This window comes from Anomalospiza imberbis, chromosome 2, assembly GCF_031753505.1.
Source record: "Anomalospiza imberbis isolate Cuckoo-Finch-1a 21T00152 chromosome 2, ASM3175350v1, whole genome shotgun sequence".
Taxonomy (NCBI): domain Eukaryota; kingdom Metazoa; phylum Chordata; class Aves; order Passeriformes; family Viduidae; genus Anomalospiza; species Anomalospiza imberbis.
In genome coordinates, this window is record NC_089682.1 from 85936943 (window position 1) to 85955253 (window position 18311).

General features: G+C 39.8%; 1 protein-coding gene across 1 annotated transcript; it reads right to left on the reverse strand.

Annotated features, from left to right (window-relative positions):
* Positions 1–1359: 1359 nt before the first annotated feature.
* On the reverse strand, positions 1360–18264 carry GPALPP1 (GPALPP motifs containing 1). Its single transcript, XM_068182215.1, has 8 exons — positions 18115–18264; positions 12473–12614; positions 11362–11457; positions 7437–7545; positions 4725–4859; positions 4334–4498; positions 3814–3912; positions 1360–1693 (listed from the first exon to the last, which is right to left on the reverse strand). Exons 1-8 carry the CDS (start codon positions 18197–18199, stop codon positions 1475–1477), a joined length of 1050 nt encoding a protein of 349 aa, XP_068038316.1. The 5' UTR covers positions 18200–18264; the 3' UTR covers positions 1360–1474.
* Positions 18265–18311: the final 47 nt, after the last annotated feature.

Sequence of the window (18311 nt, forward strand, 5' to 3'; positions counted from 1 at the left end):
GATTTAGCTAGTCATACCATGTTCACCCTGTCATCGCTTTAGTTGCCTAAAAAAATCCCAGACATTTCTAATACTGCTTTTCCAATAAAGAAATCTACATTTGCTTAGAAAGTAGAATCTTAATGAGGCCTTGCTTGCTGAGTTAAAAAAAGCACGAGGCAAGAGAAGTCTGTATTAGGGGAAGAAAAATAAATAGTCCTTATTTAAACCTTCCTCTCACCTCAAAACAGAAGACTCAGAAACTGAAAACTGATAAAAAGCAAACACAATACAAAATCAGTCTCTCTTTCTCCTGAAGGCAGCAGGTTTTTCAGCTGGCAAAATAAATTGTCCATTAGAAAAAAAGTGGTATCTAAATGCATTCCACCTAAGCAGTCATTTGCAACACTGGAAGCTCTCCAAGACTGGGCAAAAGCACAGGTCTAATTGTAAATAATTAACACAGAATCATTTAGGTTGGAAAAGACTTCTAAATCATTGACTCCAGCCTTTGACTGATGACCACTGTGTAGACGAAAGCATCGAGTGCTATATCCAGCTGTTTCTTGAACACCTTCAGGGATGCTGACTCCACCACCTCCTTGAGCAGCCCACTGCAAGGTTTAACAACCCTTTCTGCTGCTAACCCACAGAAGAGGTAAAGAACTCTAAACATGAATGTAGACTTTTTAAAATGTCAGATTTATTTCCTTCCTTACAGAAGAGCTGTTCTGGTCTGCAAATTAATGGAAGAAATAAGCCTTATTTTGATTCTCACATTGTATGTGCTTAAAAAAAGATGGATTTCTGACGACAATCCCTACAAATTGAAACTCAAATTAGATTTTCTCTTCTCATATACTACCATTTTACAACTAACTCTGAAAACTTTGAGGTTTTACTACTCCTAGCTCTTCCTGCTACAGTACAGAAACTATACGTCATACACATAAACCTGTATTTATGTACAGACACAGAATCACAGAAATAAAAGCACTGGGGAAATGTAAAAGCTGCTATTTGGGTTTATACTCCCCAGCAGGAACTCCAGTCAAGCAATGTTCTGCACACAAAAATGGGATTTTTGTAAAATCCTGTAAAGGGGATTTTTCCATGGCCTTCAGGTCAGGCTCAGAAAGAGTATCTTAAGCATGGCAGGAGAAAAAGGAAATCTTCCATATCCACTGCAAGATTAAATCTAGAGCTCCTTAAAAACCCACCTATTTTAATTAATCATTTTTAAGCAAACAACAAAAAAATATATGTATCAAAGTTTCAAAGTAGCAAATTTTTATTTTTTTTATACCAGGACTCTCCTTTACTAGTTTAGTTTTAGTACAGATGATCCTCTCTAAGAGAGTATTTACAGACAAGGAAAAATAGTTAAACATCAGGGTATTTATTTTGCATACAAATATTTACAGAAAAATACTTACAAAAATTAAGTATTCAAATTTTAATTGACTTCACTTCAAAAAAGCTTAATGCTTTCATCTTATAAAAACATGTTGCCTTTACTGTGCTCAAATTTACTATTCAGATCTCTGGATTTTCTTATAAGAGCTTTCTTTTGTGCTTCATCAAAGCGATTGACTTTGAGATCCTGCTCTCGGTCAAATGGCCTTCTTTCCTGAGGTTTGCTCTTTTCTTCGGATGCTTTGCTCTTCAACTTTTTCTGGTGGATGTCCATGAGAGATTCTGACCTCTTTGACTCCTGGAAAAAATGTGGAGGAAGAGAAAGTAAAGTATTAAAGAATATCAACAACAACATACAGAAAATCCAAATGGAAAGACTGGAGTCAGAAAGGCTAAAAAATCCAGGAAAAGAAGACAGCTTAGCATCTGGATACAGAATGACAAATTTAGCATACATGGAGTAGAAAGTGTGAGCAATCTTGGCTAGGCTAAAATACTAATAATTCACAGATGTAGACGGCCGTAATGTTGTAGATAGCCATGATGTTGTTGAAGCTCCGCAGACAATGGAGGTAAATTATAAACATAATGAAAAAGAAATATAAAAGTTGCTCTGACATTGGCAGAATGAAGACAACATGTCAAAAGAAATACCTCAAAGTACAGGCCCAGTTTCCTATACACATCCCCTAAGCACCTGGATTTGGTCACTGCTAGGGGCAGGAACAAGCTAGACACCCTTTTAATCTTCCATGCACTACGGTGGGTTTTTAAATGTGTGCTCCTAACTTTGAATCATTTGTTGAAAGCCCACAGGACAAAGTCACAGGTTGGAGCTGGAGAATGTGTTTTGCCAGCTCAAGGGCTTTAGCTGCATTTCTTAGAGAGCATGATCCAGCTCAAACACAACATAAAACTTCTGCTTATTTCACACAGGAGCAGGATTAGCTCTCCCAAGACCATGAGGCCCCTCATTTACGCAGGTACAGTGCATTTGTGTATCTAAACCAATTCTCTCATCAAAAGTGCAAAAGTTGATCAACCTCTGTTTCCTCATGATTTTCCTTCACTTCCTGTGCAAACACTTACTACATCACACATGCAAATAATAGCTTATGCATGAGTTAAGAAAAGATTCTTAAGGAAAACAGACAATACTTATTCATGATGTAACTGTGTCAGCCTTGACAAAATTGCACCAGAGAACGTAAGTCGTATCAGCATCGAAAGAATAAATACTTTAAGAATGAAATCAGTTCTAGTGAAGTATCCTTAGTAAATGTCACTTGAGAAAGAAATAGGAAATAAGAGAGGGAAAACTTTAAAAGAAAAATACCCAAAAAAACCACCTGAAAATCAGAAAAGAGCTGATTTAACAAAGAAGAAAAAACAAACAACAAAGCAACCCAAGAAACAATGTTCTTAACCTTTGAGACAACTCCATGAATTTTAGAAACAGCAAAGGCCTGTGTATGTCTTATTCCACCAATGGCAGAGAGCAAAACACATAGTTTTACATGAAAAATTATTCTACTATATTCATAGTGACAGTAGAAACAGACACTAAAGAAGAACCTTAAGACAGAATGCTAATAGCTCTGGATTTGCAAGTCTCTAAGTCAGGAGAAACATATGATTTAATGAACTACAAATAAATTATCAGAAGTTAAATTAATTATCAGATAAACATGTAAAATAAGCCAAAGATGTGATTTTCAGGTTAACTGTCCTCTCAAGAGACAAGACTGCCTTCTGTAAGAGTTCAGGCCATACATCAGGGAAGAACTGGAAGAGATGGAAGGCAGGCAGTGGTTCACACACTTCGAGGGACAGAGCTGACTGACAGAAAAGTGAGAGGGAATTTGACATGGAGTTCAGATTTCTAGTAATCAACATCTGTCTGTGAACATTATCTGCTCCTGTAGAGATTGAGAAAAACTACATGCGGTGAAGTTCCTGTAATGAGTAGTTAATGGAATTAATGACAAATGATAATTAATGTGGTGACTTGCTTAGCCCATCAACCCTTTTTTAGGCTAGTGCATTTGTTGGCCTAAAGTTAAACCTGTGCTGCTGTTTTATTCTTGGGATGTCAGTTACTGGGTGAAGCAAGCTAATATTTGAACTAAGGCCCCAGCAACCATTTCCTGACATGAGGATGACTGAAGGAAAGCACCTTCAGCATCTAAAATGGAAGCAATATACACAAACCCAAGTTCTGTCACTTTGGGGAGGACCGAATCCTGCTCTTGTTGACGTTAATGCCTAGTGTTCTAATGTCTTAGAACAGCAGTAGGTTTGGGCACTAAAAGGGAAAACTGTAGTGGCATCACCATGGAAACCAGCAGCACTAGAAATGAGAACCAGAAGAAGAGTGAAAAACTTGAGGAAATAGAGGAATTTTATGATTACACTTACATTATATGAAGTCACCTGCTCAATAAGCCTCTTGTCCCTTCCAGATAATACCATTTCTTCATTATCCTTACTGCTTGACTTTTTTGCCTCTTCTCTTTCCTGATAAGTAGAAGGAAATCACATGCTATAGTAATCAGAATGTCTGAAGTAAAAAACAAGAAAATCTATATCTACTTTAATTAAATCTGGAGGGTAAAGGCTATGATAGAGGCCATCAGACATCTTCTACTCAGCTTGATGGAAGAAGAAACTGGACATGCTAATTGGAAAGTCAATGAGCTGATATAGAGTATCTGACTACTGCAAAAAGGGAGCAGAAATAAATGCATATCAAGGATATTTAATGTTGTTACTTCATTGCCTTTATCTTTAAGCTTGAATTAGTAAATTTTAATAACAAAGAAAAATCTGGGAAAGAAAATTTCACCGACCAACCCACAGTATCTTTACTTTGTTTTCACAGAACATCAGTAACACCTACTGCCTGCAAGCATATATGAATGAATAAATAAATGCTCACCTTGGCTTTTCTCTCTCTGTCAGCTGGAGTATCTGTCCAAATAGATCTATCACCTGATTTGTCATCAGCTCGTCTCTTGAATGTTCTTGGGCCAAATCCAAAGCTTTTCAACTCAGGTGGAAGCTCTGTCATCCATGATTCCCTGGTAACTTGTTTGGGTTCATCCTTTGCAAAAGAAGTAGGAGTGGAGGGAGGAGTGAAAAAAGCATAATAAAAAATTACTGTCTGAATCTCTTGGCCTCCAGCAGAAATCATACACTTTTTTTCTTTAGGACCTGCACACACATAGCATCCCAAGTAGAACTGCAACCAGGTTTACACAGAAATAGGCAAAAAGAAAGACAAATACACTCCAGCAACGAAATACTAAAAATTAAGAAATCCAACTTACGCTGTCTGCTGAAGTAAGCTTTTCTTTCATTCTCTGTGCTCTGCGTTCAAACTCTTTAGCCACATCAGACTCCACTGGTCCTTTTGCAGGCATTGGGCCTATTAAATTGTCTTCATCCTCACTACTATCTGTCAGCTTCCAAAAATAAAACATTTCTTTCAAACACAGTGCTCAGAGCATCAAGGAACACTTTAGCTTTATAGAATTAAAATTATTTAGTCTGGAAGAGCATATAAACCTAATGCAACACGTCTCCCAGGCAATAAAGACCTGGATTAGAACTCCAGATTAGACCTGTTCTAGCACTTGAACATGGATACTTTGTCTCCATTTTGCCAAAAGCAGCATCTCTTGTCTGAGGCAAGACTGCTGGTAAAGGCGGTGGCAGCACACAAAGCCCTGCTACTTTACACTGCTCTGCACACAGCCACGCAGCCTCTGTGGCCATGGGTGAATTTGGAACGCACGAGCATACAACTTCCATATTTTGGGCTTTACCATCACCAGCAACATTTGGATGCATTTCCCTAATAAGGATCACAATTTCACACTGCAACAACTGCCTCGAGCTCAGATTCTGTAAGAATGTCAGAAAGAATAAAGTGCAAGGTAGGGTACTGGTGGCACGCATGGTACTACGCCCCTGTGAGTACGGCATCTCCAACTAATCCCTTGGCTCTGTCACTCACTTCTTCAATCCCTCATGGATGCCTTCCGGAAGAATTTCTTCACTGCAAGGGTTACTAAGAATTGGAACAGGCTGCCAAGGAAGTGGTGGAGTCACCATTCCTGGAAGTGTTCAAAAAATGACTAGGTGTGGCCCTTAGTGCCATGGTGTAGTTGACAAGGTGATGATGGGTCAAAGGTTGGACTCAATGATCCTGGAAGATTTTCCAACCTAGTGATTCCATGATTCTGACATCACATTCTAAGCAATTTTTCGGAGAAGGGCTAAAAAAAAGTTTGTTAGGGACTAGATGTCAGTAAAAATGTTCCTACTTGCCAGGGGTTGTACAGAAAGCTCACTGGTGCCTCCCTCCAAGTTCAAACAGTACAGATGTGGATGGAAGTAAAACTAGACAGAAAATGGTGATGCCACAGTGCCCTGGGAGCAAAGCTAAGGTGTCCAATATCTACAAAAGTGCAAAGATTTTGCTACAGTCTGACTGTGTGTGATAAAGCAACGGGAGTAGGATGACAAGGCTGTGTAGCCAGGAAGCACAAAGCATTACTTGAGAATTACAAAAGGTGGTGAGTCATTAGACTCACTAAAGCAAAGTGAAGAGTCAGCATGCCTCTAAAGATGTACTTGAATACAAAATAATTAAATACATTTCTTTAAAAGCCAACAAGAAATTAGTCATATTAAAAAATAAGAAAAAGAGTATTATTAGGAAGAGGTAATAAAAAGGTAACTATTAGGAAGAGAAAGAAGGTAATACCTGCAAAAAAGCTGATGCCAGAAGATGTATTTATGAGAAGAGAGACTTTTTGTTTGCAAAATATAAAAGCAGACAGCAGACATTTCTGCCTCAAGAGATTTGTCACTATGATAAATTGCTTAATCATTATTTGGAGTTTATAAGACGATGAGTACCTCAGAAATGTCAGATAATCTTTCTGCACGATGAATTACAACACCACTCACTGTAGGAGGCTGGAGAATTATATGCTTTGCAACTACTAACCAAAAAAGTGAAGTTTCAGAGCAGCCTTTGCATCCTTCCTTCCTAGCGTGTTTAGCATCTCCCATAGTATCTGGGAGTTAAATGTAAAAATGCAAGTATTTTTTAAATAAAAAGAATAACCATTAATTCTCCCAAGGAATTAATATTCAGTTTATCATAGCATGAGATAGATTAACGTCCCTATGAGCTGGTATCCAGCACCATTTTTAGTGTCTCCTGCCACACTTAGGAGGTGCTGCTCAAGAAAGGTATGAGCTGGTATCCAGCACCATTTTTAGTGTCTCCTGCCACACTTAAGAGGTGCTGCTCAAGAAAGGCATGACCTTCTCTAAAAGTGCTGCTCCCTACCTGCCAGGCCCTCCCATAGGCAATTTGGATCCCTCAGAATGGTACTAGAAGCCCATGTTTAGGGAGTTCAACCTTCCTCACAGCTGTATTTTATCACACCTCTTGTTCCTGAATGTTCTTTAGTAGCACATGCATTATTTAGCAACCAGGGAGAGCAGATCACAGAACTTCTACCTAGTTTTTACCTAACATTACCAGAAAAGTCAAAAAACATGGAACAAAAATGTAGGTCAGTGTTACTGTCCTGCACCTCACTCCCAGTTACAGGTATCATCCTGCAATTGCTAAGAACAACTTAGTGACACTGTAATGCCATTCTTGTATTCTTTTGGATAAACTTAGTTAAAGGTTGTAGCCACTAGTAAACATCTTTAAGGGGGTGAAGATGTGTTTTTTGCCTGCAGTTTAGGATGCCAAGATTGCTTGTGTTCAGTGAGTGCACCATCTATTTAACAGCAAAAGCACAACAGACCAGGCCAGTCTTTTTGGTTTCTTTCTGGGCTTTTAAGGCTTATTTATGGTCCAGTATTTGACTCTTGCAAAAATATGCCAGATGCTTTTTGTCCAAAATTAAACTGTCATCATGAGAAGTGTCTGGTAGTCTCTTTCAGGCTGCAACTTGTTTAACCATTTCACATAGCTTGTGCTAAAACAAAAGGCTTCTCTTTGCACAAACCTGGGGACGGGATTCTGATGAAACAGATGGTTCTATGAAACTTCTGCTACTCCTGGTGTCCTCTGAAGGTTTCCTAAAGCCAGGTGGTAATGCAGGACCTATAATGGGCCTTGACAGCAAAGGAAAAAAGAAAAAAAAACTTGGTTTTTTTTCAGTTGAGGGGGAAGAATATAAGAGATCAATATAAAAATAAAAATCAAACATTGATGAGAAGTATGACTTTCCTTCCTCCCCATGCCACGTGTACCCCTGCGCACACATACTGCAGAAATAACTGAGTAAGAGTGTCTCCATTCTCCAGGAGGACGTGTGCAGGCAGTTTTGATGCAAAAAAACCCAGGAAAGTTGCAGCGTGTAGTCAAGGAAATCCACTTTTTTTCTTCCCTAGCTTCCTTCACCAGATTCAAGAGCAAAGAAAGGTGATAAGACAAATATACACTCCTTCACAATCAACAAACCCAATTTCATTCTTCTTAAACTGTTTCACTGTCCTTTATTAAGCAGAAACAGTGAACTGCTCTGATTTTATTTTCCCTTGGAGTGGGAAAGAGAAGAAAAGTTTTGTGAGTCCCAGTAACTTCACTGATTTGTTTTTAAGCAGCAGCACTGCAAGAAATGTTAATTAGCTGTCTCCACAGACACAGAAAGGTGAGAATCTCTTTTCAGTGGTGAAAAGAATACTACAAACGGAGCTCAAAGAAACTGTGCTTGCTGTATTGAAAGTCTTTTGAATGCAGGTTCCTCTTAATAATCCACCGTAATATTCATTAATGCCAACAAAAACTAATTAAGAACTTAAACAACTGTCACCTGAAGATATATCCAGGTGCCAGTATTCTCACAATGTAAGAGCAGACTTTGTTTATTATGACCTTCAGTTGTGAGCTTGAGGTTATTAAATGTAACAACACCTGCACTGAATTTAGCAATTATGGCCTTTACTCAGTCTCGTTTAATCTAATCAGTACAGCCCAGCTGTAGTGATATTTTGCCAGGGTTTAAAGAGGGGAAATAAAAGACGCAAAATCTTGCTGAAGAACCAGCCACAGATATACAGACATGATCAATAAATATGAGCTCAGGCCAGGACAAGGGCACAGGGGAGGTTTTAAACCCAGGCAAGAAGTCTGGGTTAATTCTGAAGTTCCACCTCCACCTAGCTGTTACAGTTTTATCTTCCTTCCTTCCTACTTTCTTGTTAAGACCATGTTGTAAATTCCTGATGTAATTTAAAGAGTTTAAACTTATACAGACACAGCCAAAAAAATCTTTTATTTTAGTATACAAACACCTTTATTCTGCATGGAGAGACACATAAATCAAACTATAAAAAAGCTCTCTACTGAAATATATATATATGAACATCTCTGTTGTGGGCTGTATCTCTGCAGCCTGTGAAAGAGAACCAATCTCAAATGCTCTGTTTTGATTCTGTCACAGCTCAAAGGCTCTTTAGGGAATAGAAAAGTAGTTCTCATATTCATCCTTCCCATGCTTTCCACTTCTTTTGCTTTTCCTTTTCACCCACATGAATATCTCCTCAGTTTTTCCTTGGTAGTACACAGGTGACATGATACTTGACAGTTTCCTGGATGTCCAAGGGGTCTCTGAACAGGTGAATTGAATCTAAATACTACTAATATTTTAACTCTGATTATATATTTACTCTAATAATATATTAACTACTAATAAATAACTGGAAAACATATTTTATTGCTGTAGGCAACTTATGTACTTGTACATGTCAAAAATACCCCCCAAACTTATGGACTAAGCATTAATTTAAGAACTATTGCATTTCATATATGGCAAAGACTGTTCTCCTATTGTTGGACTTGGAAGTCCTTACTAATGCACATTTTGAGATGGGTGTTTCAGCATTCTTCTGATGTATAACATAATTTTTTTAAGATCACCTTTGCTCTTTACCTTGATGTGTGAACACTTCAGAAATATTTATGAGTGGTGCACTTCTATCTAAAATTGATAAACAGTAATATAATCTTCAAAGTTGAAGGAAATCTTTTCACAAATATATATATATTTTATACTGGAATGATTCAAAACATTTTCAACAGGCTGCATATTGCCACATGAGCTGCCCCTAATCATGAACATGTTGCTTTGACAAGCCTGGAAAAGATGTAAGAGAATAAAAGCTTTCCTAAAAGAACGAGTATGTCACACAAAACTGATAAACAGCCTGTCCATACACTGAAACAAACGACCTGCATTTGTTTCAATTATTCATGGCTCAGTTGGCAGCTGGCAATCTGCTCAAGGCTAAGGGCAATGCAGCAGGCAGGCAGCAGCATTGTGTCTGCACCCTGCACAGCTCACACGCCTCCCAGACTCCCAGGTGTGTGGGGGTGGAAGATAGACAAGGCCCTTCCCACACATCTCACTATTCCCACCTAGTCAGGGGATCAGGCTGGGTGCAAAGCAGCTCTCCTCAATCTGCCTTCTCAGTGTGTGCTAGGAGCAACTGCATGGTGAGGTAGGAAAAAACAATACAGTGAGTGCCAAGCGCCTTCGACTGCTTTAATCTGTCACAGACACAGAGCAGACTCTTGCCTCAATGTCACAGAATATTCTGAGTTGGAAGGGAATCACAAGGATCATCAAGTCCAACTCTTGAGTAAATGGCCACTTCCTCTTCCATTTTACCATGAGTATTCATGTCAAAAATCAAGAAAGTAAGAAGGTTAACTCTGCTGATATTAGAAGTTACAAGCATTTATGTTTTTAATAGAGAATACATTATTTTTAATAACCTGCTAAATTTTATAATTAAAATAATACTTATTGCATACAGAACACAAGAAAAAGGAAAAAAATAATTGTTTGTGGGACCATCCAAGCACCAAATTATCTCACTGAGTATGATACCCACAACTATAAAAGAGTTTTTGATTACAGCAAAGTGTAACCAAATGTACATGAGAAAGATACTTCCAAATAACCTTAGTTACATAAATTCTTGTTTAGTTACATAAATTTTATGCTGCCAAGCATCATAAAAAATTATGCTAACTAAAAAAAAAAAAATTAACTTTAAAATTTATTTTGAGATGGTATATTACACACACAGCTCAACAGTAAATTGAGTCACTTTCCTGGAACTGAAAACTCATACCTGACAGGCAAGTATTATTTTATCTACCAACTCCTATTGCTCTGAGAAAGATAAAAGTGATCAAGAGACTTTTGTACTTCTCATCAGGAAGTATCCCCTTGGAAGCACCAATTCTACCATGGACTATAATTTCAAATTACAGAAGAAGTGCCCAGACTGATGTAAAGACTAGAAGGCTGTGAGACGCAGCTGAGTTCTGTATAGAAAATCCATATAATATTTTGAGGGGGGGAAGTATTTTATAATGGTAAGCAATCAAATGGAAAGCTTCCTGATGGAGACCATAAATAATGTTTATTTGTGTAGACCTGACAGCCTCTTTTCTAGAAACCTACGGTGTTCAGAGTAGTTTTGTACCTGGAGACATGTAAACAATAATCCTTGATGCATTAGCAAAGGACATGGTATTGCACCACGCACGAGGTAACTGCCCCAGTCCCTCACAGACCTGAAGGAACTACAGAACTATGAGGTCCTTGTACCTATAATTTGTTTTTTCTCCACTGCTCTGAGGCCAATCAAAAGAAATGGAGGAAATTTGACATTAGAAATACATCTCAGAAAATTTACATTAGTTATTTTACTCTCCTTCCAACCTGGTCTAGGAGGGCTGGTGCTCTGTTTCAAGGGAATGCTGTTCTTGTTCTCAGAACATGGACGAAGAATTACCTCTAATCATCTCAATCTTAAGTGCACAACCGGAATGTTCTGTAATAGTGATACAAAATATTTCATCTAAAATAATTGTGTTTTAAGGAAAAGAACCTGAATATATTCCATTTTAATTACCTCTCTGGAGAATCATCCTGTTTTTTAAATCCAGGAGGAAGAGCTGGCCCAAAAAAGCCATCATCATCATCGTCTTCATGAATTCTTTTTGCCTTTCTGCAAATACAGATTTCACTTAATAATTACCTTGACAAGAATAGCAATTATCTACATTTTAAAAAGGAAAAAAAAAACACATAAAATTATTTCATAGGGTCTTCTGTACTAAATATCCTGCCGTTACCATGGAAACAGTGCAAAAAGGATCCAAAATTATTTGAAGCAATTAAAAAATTGGGAGTATAAGATTCACTTCAAAATGTTCTGACATTTTAAAAAGAAAAAAATATAAAAACGACATTAAGAATGCTTTTGCTGTAGAAAGAAGTTTAGTATTATGTTGAAATACCATTTTCTAGTCACAAAGTAATTTAAAATTCAGTACTTCTTTCTCCATTTTTATACACTGTCTGCATTTTGAGTAGTATTTTTCCTGTTCAATTCTAATGAGCTGAAAAACTATTGACTAAGAAAACAAGAAAAAATTGAATAATAATTACTCTAGCATTCGTTAAGATGGCATAATGACTTTCAAAAATCTCTTATACAAGGCTTAGAGCAAACACACACAAATTCTTAACACAGCAATTGTGAGTGATCAACCCAACAAATGAAAGTATCTGCAGACTCCTGTTACTTGCTAAACAATTCAGGTTTTTTTTCATTAGAGTTGACTTAATTGAATGCATAAATTCATGTCCATAAACAGATCTTACAGCCTCTCAAAGAGAGCTAGTATACCAAAACCAGGGCAAAAACTCAAGTACCAAATACTAATGTACATGGTAAGTGGTGTCTGTCCTTAGCACAAACATGCAAATTTGCAGAACTAAAATAAAACATATAAATGCAGAGATCTGACTGCCCCAAATAATTTAATTCCACCGTAGGGTGTCAAACAGGTCAGCTGAACATTCCTGGCCATGAAGTACATGCAGAACATGTCATCAAAAGTTTTACACAGGTACAGAGTTTACCTCTTTTATACAACATTGTCCCTTTTTCATAAATTAGACACATTACATTTGCAATACAATTTGTAAATATACAAATAACGCAAAAACATACTCACTTGGGTGGATCTCCTTCTGTCTCCTCTTCAGAATCTCTATTTGTATCTCTGGGTAGAGGAAGAGATACTGAGTCGTCATCACTGTCAGGAGTTTCTGAACTACAGCTGCTTTTGTAGTCTGGAGGCAGTGCTGGTCCTGCAACTGAACATCCAGAGTTATTTGGGATCATAAAATCACAGAACGGTATGGATTGGAAGGGACCTTAAAGATGATCTAGCTCCAATCCCCCTGCCATGGGCAGGGAACCTGCCCACAGGGAACCACCCACTAGACCAGGTTTAATAAGGATACCTACCAAATGTTTCAAATGAGGATGGTCTATCATGGCATTTCCAAAACACATATTTAATTGGAATTAAGCTTACTTAATCACTGTTCTCTCTAGCATTTAGAGAAGATATCTAAACAAATTTCTAGAAATTACTTCTTTCAGCACCTTATTTCCATCAACAAACTACCCTGAACTGTTCTGACCTAGGACATTACTAATACATTACTACGTGAGCATACTACATATTACATACTACGTGAGCATCCTCTGGAACAGGACTAGAAAGCCCTGTTTTGTGTAACAATTAATATACAATGGATGTGGTATAAACCAGTATATTTAAAAGAAACACTTTAATAAAGCATTTGAAGCTTACTGGTGGAGAAACACATCATCTGTACATAACACAGCGTGGGAGACCATAAATTATTAAATGGGAGCATTTGTGACCATAAAGTATTAAATTAATTGCCAGCCTGCTTTGGGAATGGTTTAATGATTAAGCTTATTCCAAGTTCAGCTAAATGTGAACAGCACAGAGAGATTTAAGTACTCTGCTGAAAAAGGGATGATTTAGGCATTTAGAGAATGAATTCAAAGAATTGTTGCTGTCAGAAGGCCAGGGCAAGTGGATGGAGCTCTCATGCTCCAGTAAAACCTTCATCCTCTGGGGTAATACCTCAGCAAAATTAAAAATCAGACACTAACACTGCTAACAGGCTTGAGCTGCTTCTGGCACTGTGCCCACCAGCAGACACTGATCTTTATAGACTTATTTGGCTATAGTACCATGTGCAGTGGGTCCAGAAGCAGCTTAGCCATTGACCCTAACAGCAAATGCCCTCCAAACAAGACCCCTAACACAGATACCCTCACAGGCTCTATCAACAAGGAGTCAGCTGGAGCAAGCAAAAACCAGCAATGGTCCCAAGGTAAGAGACCTTCCCAATCCAGGGCAAGGCACCCATTTACACAAACACAGTACAAACAGCCTACGTTCCCATGTAATGGAGATTTGATTCTACTGGTGATTTAGCATTCTGAGACAGACACCATTCCTCCTCTTAATATCTCAAGCACTGAGTACAAGACTTGCAGGACAGAGAGGTGCTTTGGTGAGGAAAAGACATTGTTGCCTTTATGGATAGTCAAGGGTCAGATGAAAAGATAAATGGTAGCAGGAAATTAGATCTCCACTTGAAGAACTACAACTTTTTGATAGTATAAAATACAACCCGATGCATATTATGGTTCCATTGTTAGCTGACAAAGGCTAGGCAGAAATCAAGTCCTTCAAGTGAGCTTCACAAAGCTTTTAATCATCTTTAGCACAAGACAGTCCACTAGTTACAAAGCATCCAGGCAGACCTGCCACTTCTTTGTTTCCTGTTTTAATGAAAAAGACTTTAACCGGGGACATCAAATCCATTTCAGCACTAGGAAGGAAAAAAAAAAACAACAACCAACAAACCACTTCTCTCACCCCAAAAAAACCCAAACACAACACCCTAGCCTATAAAGGTAAAATAAGTTCAAGATGAAAGGAAACAAACAGATGAATGATAAGTAGGGATAAAAACTGCTATCAAGAAGTCTCCTCTTCTAGTACAAAAAGCACCACTTGAATAAAAGCACTTTAAACCCAGACAAAAGCTGTACAACTGCTTTCTTCAGCCACCTGGCACCCCGACATCATGCAAGCAGACTTCATCTGCTCTAAATGCAAAAGAAAAGACTTGGAGTGGAAGGAACAAACTCAGAGACAGTTTTATGAGTCTGATACTAGAGAGGGAGAGAGAAATTAGGGGAAGTTTTGCGAGCTGCACAGAACTAGTAAAACCAAACTATTTAAGGAAGGAGACTGGTCCCATTGGCATGTTGTTCAACACCAGGGCTAACACACATACTTTTATCCCAATTCCTCTCCATTATGTTGGCAAAACTGTTTGCATGGGCTATGCAATAAGCTGGATTGGGGAACTTAAAAGGCATAAAATTAACACTGCAAACCACAGCACTCCCCTGAAAGAACTGTTTGTTAGTGGAACTGCAGCCTAAGCAGGACAAGCAGAAATTAAACACAGACTGAGACTCACTAATGAAGGGAAAATGACATTTAAAGCCTAAGGAAGAAAAAGTCATTGGACATAGTGAAAAAAAATGGAGGGGAAAGAGACTTGGGATTAAAAATTAATGATCATGGTACTGACTGAGACTAACTATCAGCACAGGCAAATATACAACTGTGGATCAGGATGGTTTGGGGAGCCACAAGAAAGAGAAGAAAGGCAGGAATGGAAATTGCTAAGCATAAATTCTGGGAACAAAGAAAGAAAAGGGTGAGGAGGGAGTCCAAGATCTAATCAGAAGTCCGTGAAATTCCCCAAAAGCCACAGAAAAGTGGAAAAATACAGATGAAAGGAGGAAAAGAGGAGAGCTCAAAGAGTCAGGAAACTAAAGCTAATGAAGTGAGGAGGATAAATGGATGTAGCAATGGCAGAGCAACAGAAAAATGACAAAGTAACCAGAGCTCAGAACAATTTAGAACAGAACAATGGGATAAAAATGTATGAGAAGAAAATGCTGGGGATAGTGAGGAGAGAAGCAGGACCAAGTGAGACTGAAGTGAATGTTTCACAGCTACTAGAAGTGACCATCCTACTAATGAGGTGGCTCTGGTGACTATCTGCCTGAAAATTAAGTCAATTCAATTCAGAAACCAAATTAAAAGCTACTTTTTGTTTTGTTAGGGTTATTTCTGCTGTATTTGGGGATTCTAAGCAAACTACCACACCATCAGACATGTACTGCGAAGCTCTCAAGGACAGAGAAGGTCTTTCAGCTCCAGCATAGTGGTCGATCAACCCAGACATATTAACATATCCGCATGTGGCCTCAATGCTGAAACAGTCAAAACTCCCTTCTGCATCTCTGGTTATTTTTAGCCATTCCCTAGCACTTCTTTCCTGCTGGTACAAGGACAGCCCACAGGCAGGGACAAATGGGCCAAAGGAAGTAAAATTCTTACAGCAAGAGCACAGTTAGTCCAGTTCAAAGCAGCGTCATGAAATGAAGAATCAGGAAATGAATGCATTCCATGGGCTGGACAAGCTGAAGAACATAAAGGATTTACTAGGGATGAGATTTTGGGTCTGTCCAGCTACCATTTGCTTCCATCCTGTTCCCAATTAAGAGTCACAGAAGTATTATTAGCATCACTTCTCTGACACCACAGGCAATGTGGTTTGTTCCATGGAAAGAACACTAGTGGGTATTGTGGGACAAAGTGTCTGAATGCTTGTATCCAGAGGGGTGGTGGAAGTGGGGCTCAAGGGGGCTGAGATATTTGCTACTGACTGTGGTGCACACCAGCCTGGAAAATGCTGCTGGAAACTGGGCCAACTAGTCTCCCAAGGCTGCAGACAGCTCCCAGGTGGATTTTCTCCAGAAGGAATGTATTAGCAATAAATCTAATCTTAATTATACACAGTCACTCTCCTATTTCTTGTGCCTGTCTGAGAGCCTTCTCTTGTGCCTGAGAGTCTTCTCTGCCACAGGCTGCTCCAAGTTCTACTTTGTTGCTGTTGGGAGACAGAAACTATGAAAGTAGACTAAAGAAACAAGTGCTCTTCCAGAAAAGCGATGAGCAGCTCAAATATCAGTGAGATTACTGATATTTGACATGAAAAATATTGGAAAAGCAGTTCAGCTTTAAAAGGTGAAGCATCTCTTAAAACAGTTAGAAAATACAAGGGAAATTGTTACAGAACAAATTCTAGGCCTATTTGACTCAAGACCCAGCAAAGTGTTGCAGCACAGAAGGCACTGGCGGCAGCCCCACCATGTGATTTTTGTCACTCCAGGTGCAGGGCTCCAGATGGAGCTGTAGTTCTGTACAGCAAAGTGTGTTATGCCAAAGTACTTGCTCTCCTTTCTTCCTCTGCACTGCAGCAGTTCGCCTCATGAGGTGAGCAGGGACACTAAGCTGCTGTAAGTCAAAGTCAGAAAAAGTATGTGAAAATTATAAAAACAAACAATCTGCCAGTGGCTGGAGTTTGGAGTTTTTGTTTGTTTGTTTTCAAAGACAAATAAATTCCTTCAGCCACTTCACAAAGAAATTTCCAAGCAGATCTTGGATCAGTTGCCAGTGCAACTGTAATACCATGGAACTGATTTACACTGGGACAGTTGAGTAACCTAGACTAGACATTTCTGAAATATCCAATGTCACAATGCCATGGCCTAAGGATAAGTTTAACTTGTTTTTTTCATACTTGATACAGATACTTGCAGCATGCATCAGTATGTTGATGGAAAGCGAATAAGCCATTAACACAGATACAGCCAGGAAAGGCAGCACCAGCTCGTGCAGTCAGGGCTTCCGCACAAAGCCGAGATCCAGACACAGAGCTTGATGTTGCCATGGTGTCAGCTAATGCAGCAGCTTTGTCCCTCTTGCTTTTGCTCCCTCTTCTGGATTAAAAAATTAGAGCAGACAAGCACAACACAAATACTCCATCAGAGCTGCTTTCTTTGGAGTAACTGAACGGTCAGTGACACTCTGGAAACTGAATATATGAACTACTGCCTTGAACCTGGATTAAAGGCAAGGAGTGCAAAAGCTCAAAATGCTGCTTCCAGAGATACTACTGACAGAGAACATGCAAGAATTTTAGTGGGAAAACTGAGCTCCACTGCAGAAGAGCCAGCCTGGCAGTCAGCTGGTCTCAGTGGGATCCCACTTCTGATGGGACAGCTCTCACTCACCATGAGAGACCCTGGCAAGAAAGGCACCACAGTCCCACTGACGGGCAGTCTGCTCCACATCCTGAGCCACACCGCCTGGAAAACCACAGCTGATGAAGGGGCTTGGCTTGGCAAAGGAAAGCACGCTGCACAGGCCCAGCCTCCTCCTTTTCTACCCGCTAATTTCACACTTAGAGCTGCTGAAGAGCACAGGCTTCAAAGTGCATGCAAGACTTGAGCAGGATAAAACTAAGTGACTGAAAGCGGTGTTTTTCTAAAACGAGTTTTAGAGCGTTTCATATCTGTACCATTCCGTCGCATTTTTTTTTGTCTTTTCTTTTCCTGAAAAAGTCACTGTAATGACTCTCCCGGGGAGTTTAGCTCCATGCAGGTGCCACATTGGTGGTGGACACCCCGCACTGTGACACACTGGGCTGCGGAGCTCCGCTATCTGCAGCGCTGTGGAACACGGGCTGCAGAGCCGCTCTATCCCACTCACAGAGCATCTCACGCTACGGAACAGCGGCTACAGGCCCCGCTCTACGCCCACGGAGCACCCCGTGCTCCGGCATAAGGGCCGCAGAGCCCCGCTCTCTCCCCGCCGGCGCGTCCCTGTGCTCTCACCCTGACTGAAGTCCTCGCCCGGCTCGGCCTCGGCGCGGCGCGGGAAGCCGGGCGGCAGCGCGGGGCCGATGAGCTGGCGGGCCATGGCGAGGCCGGCTCCGCGGGCCGCCCAACCGCCCTGCCCGTGCCGCCCCGTCCGCTCCCGCTCCGCTTCCCTGCTCCCGCCCCTGCGGCGCTCCCGGATGACGCCACACCCG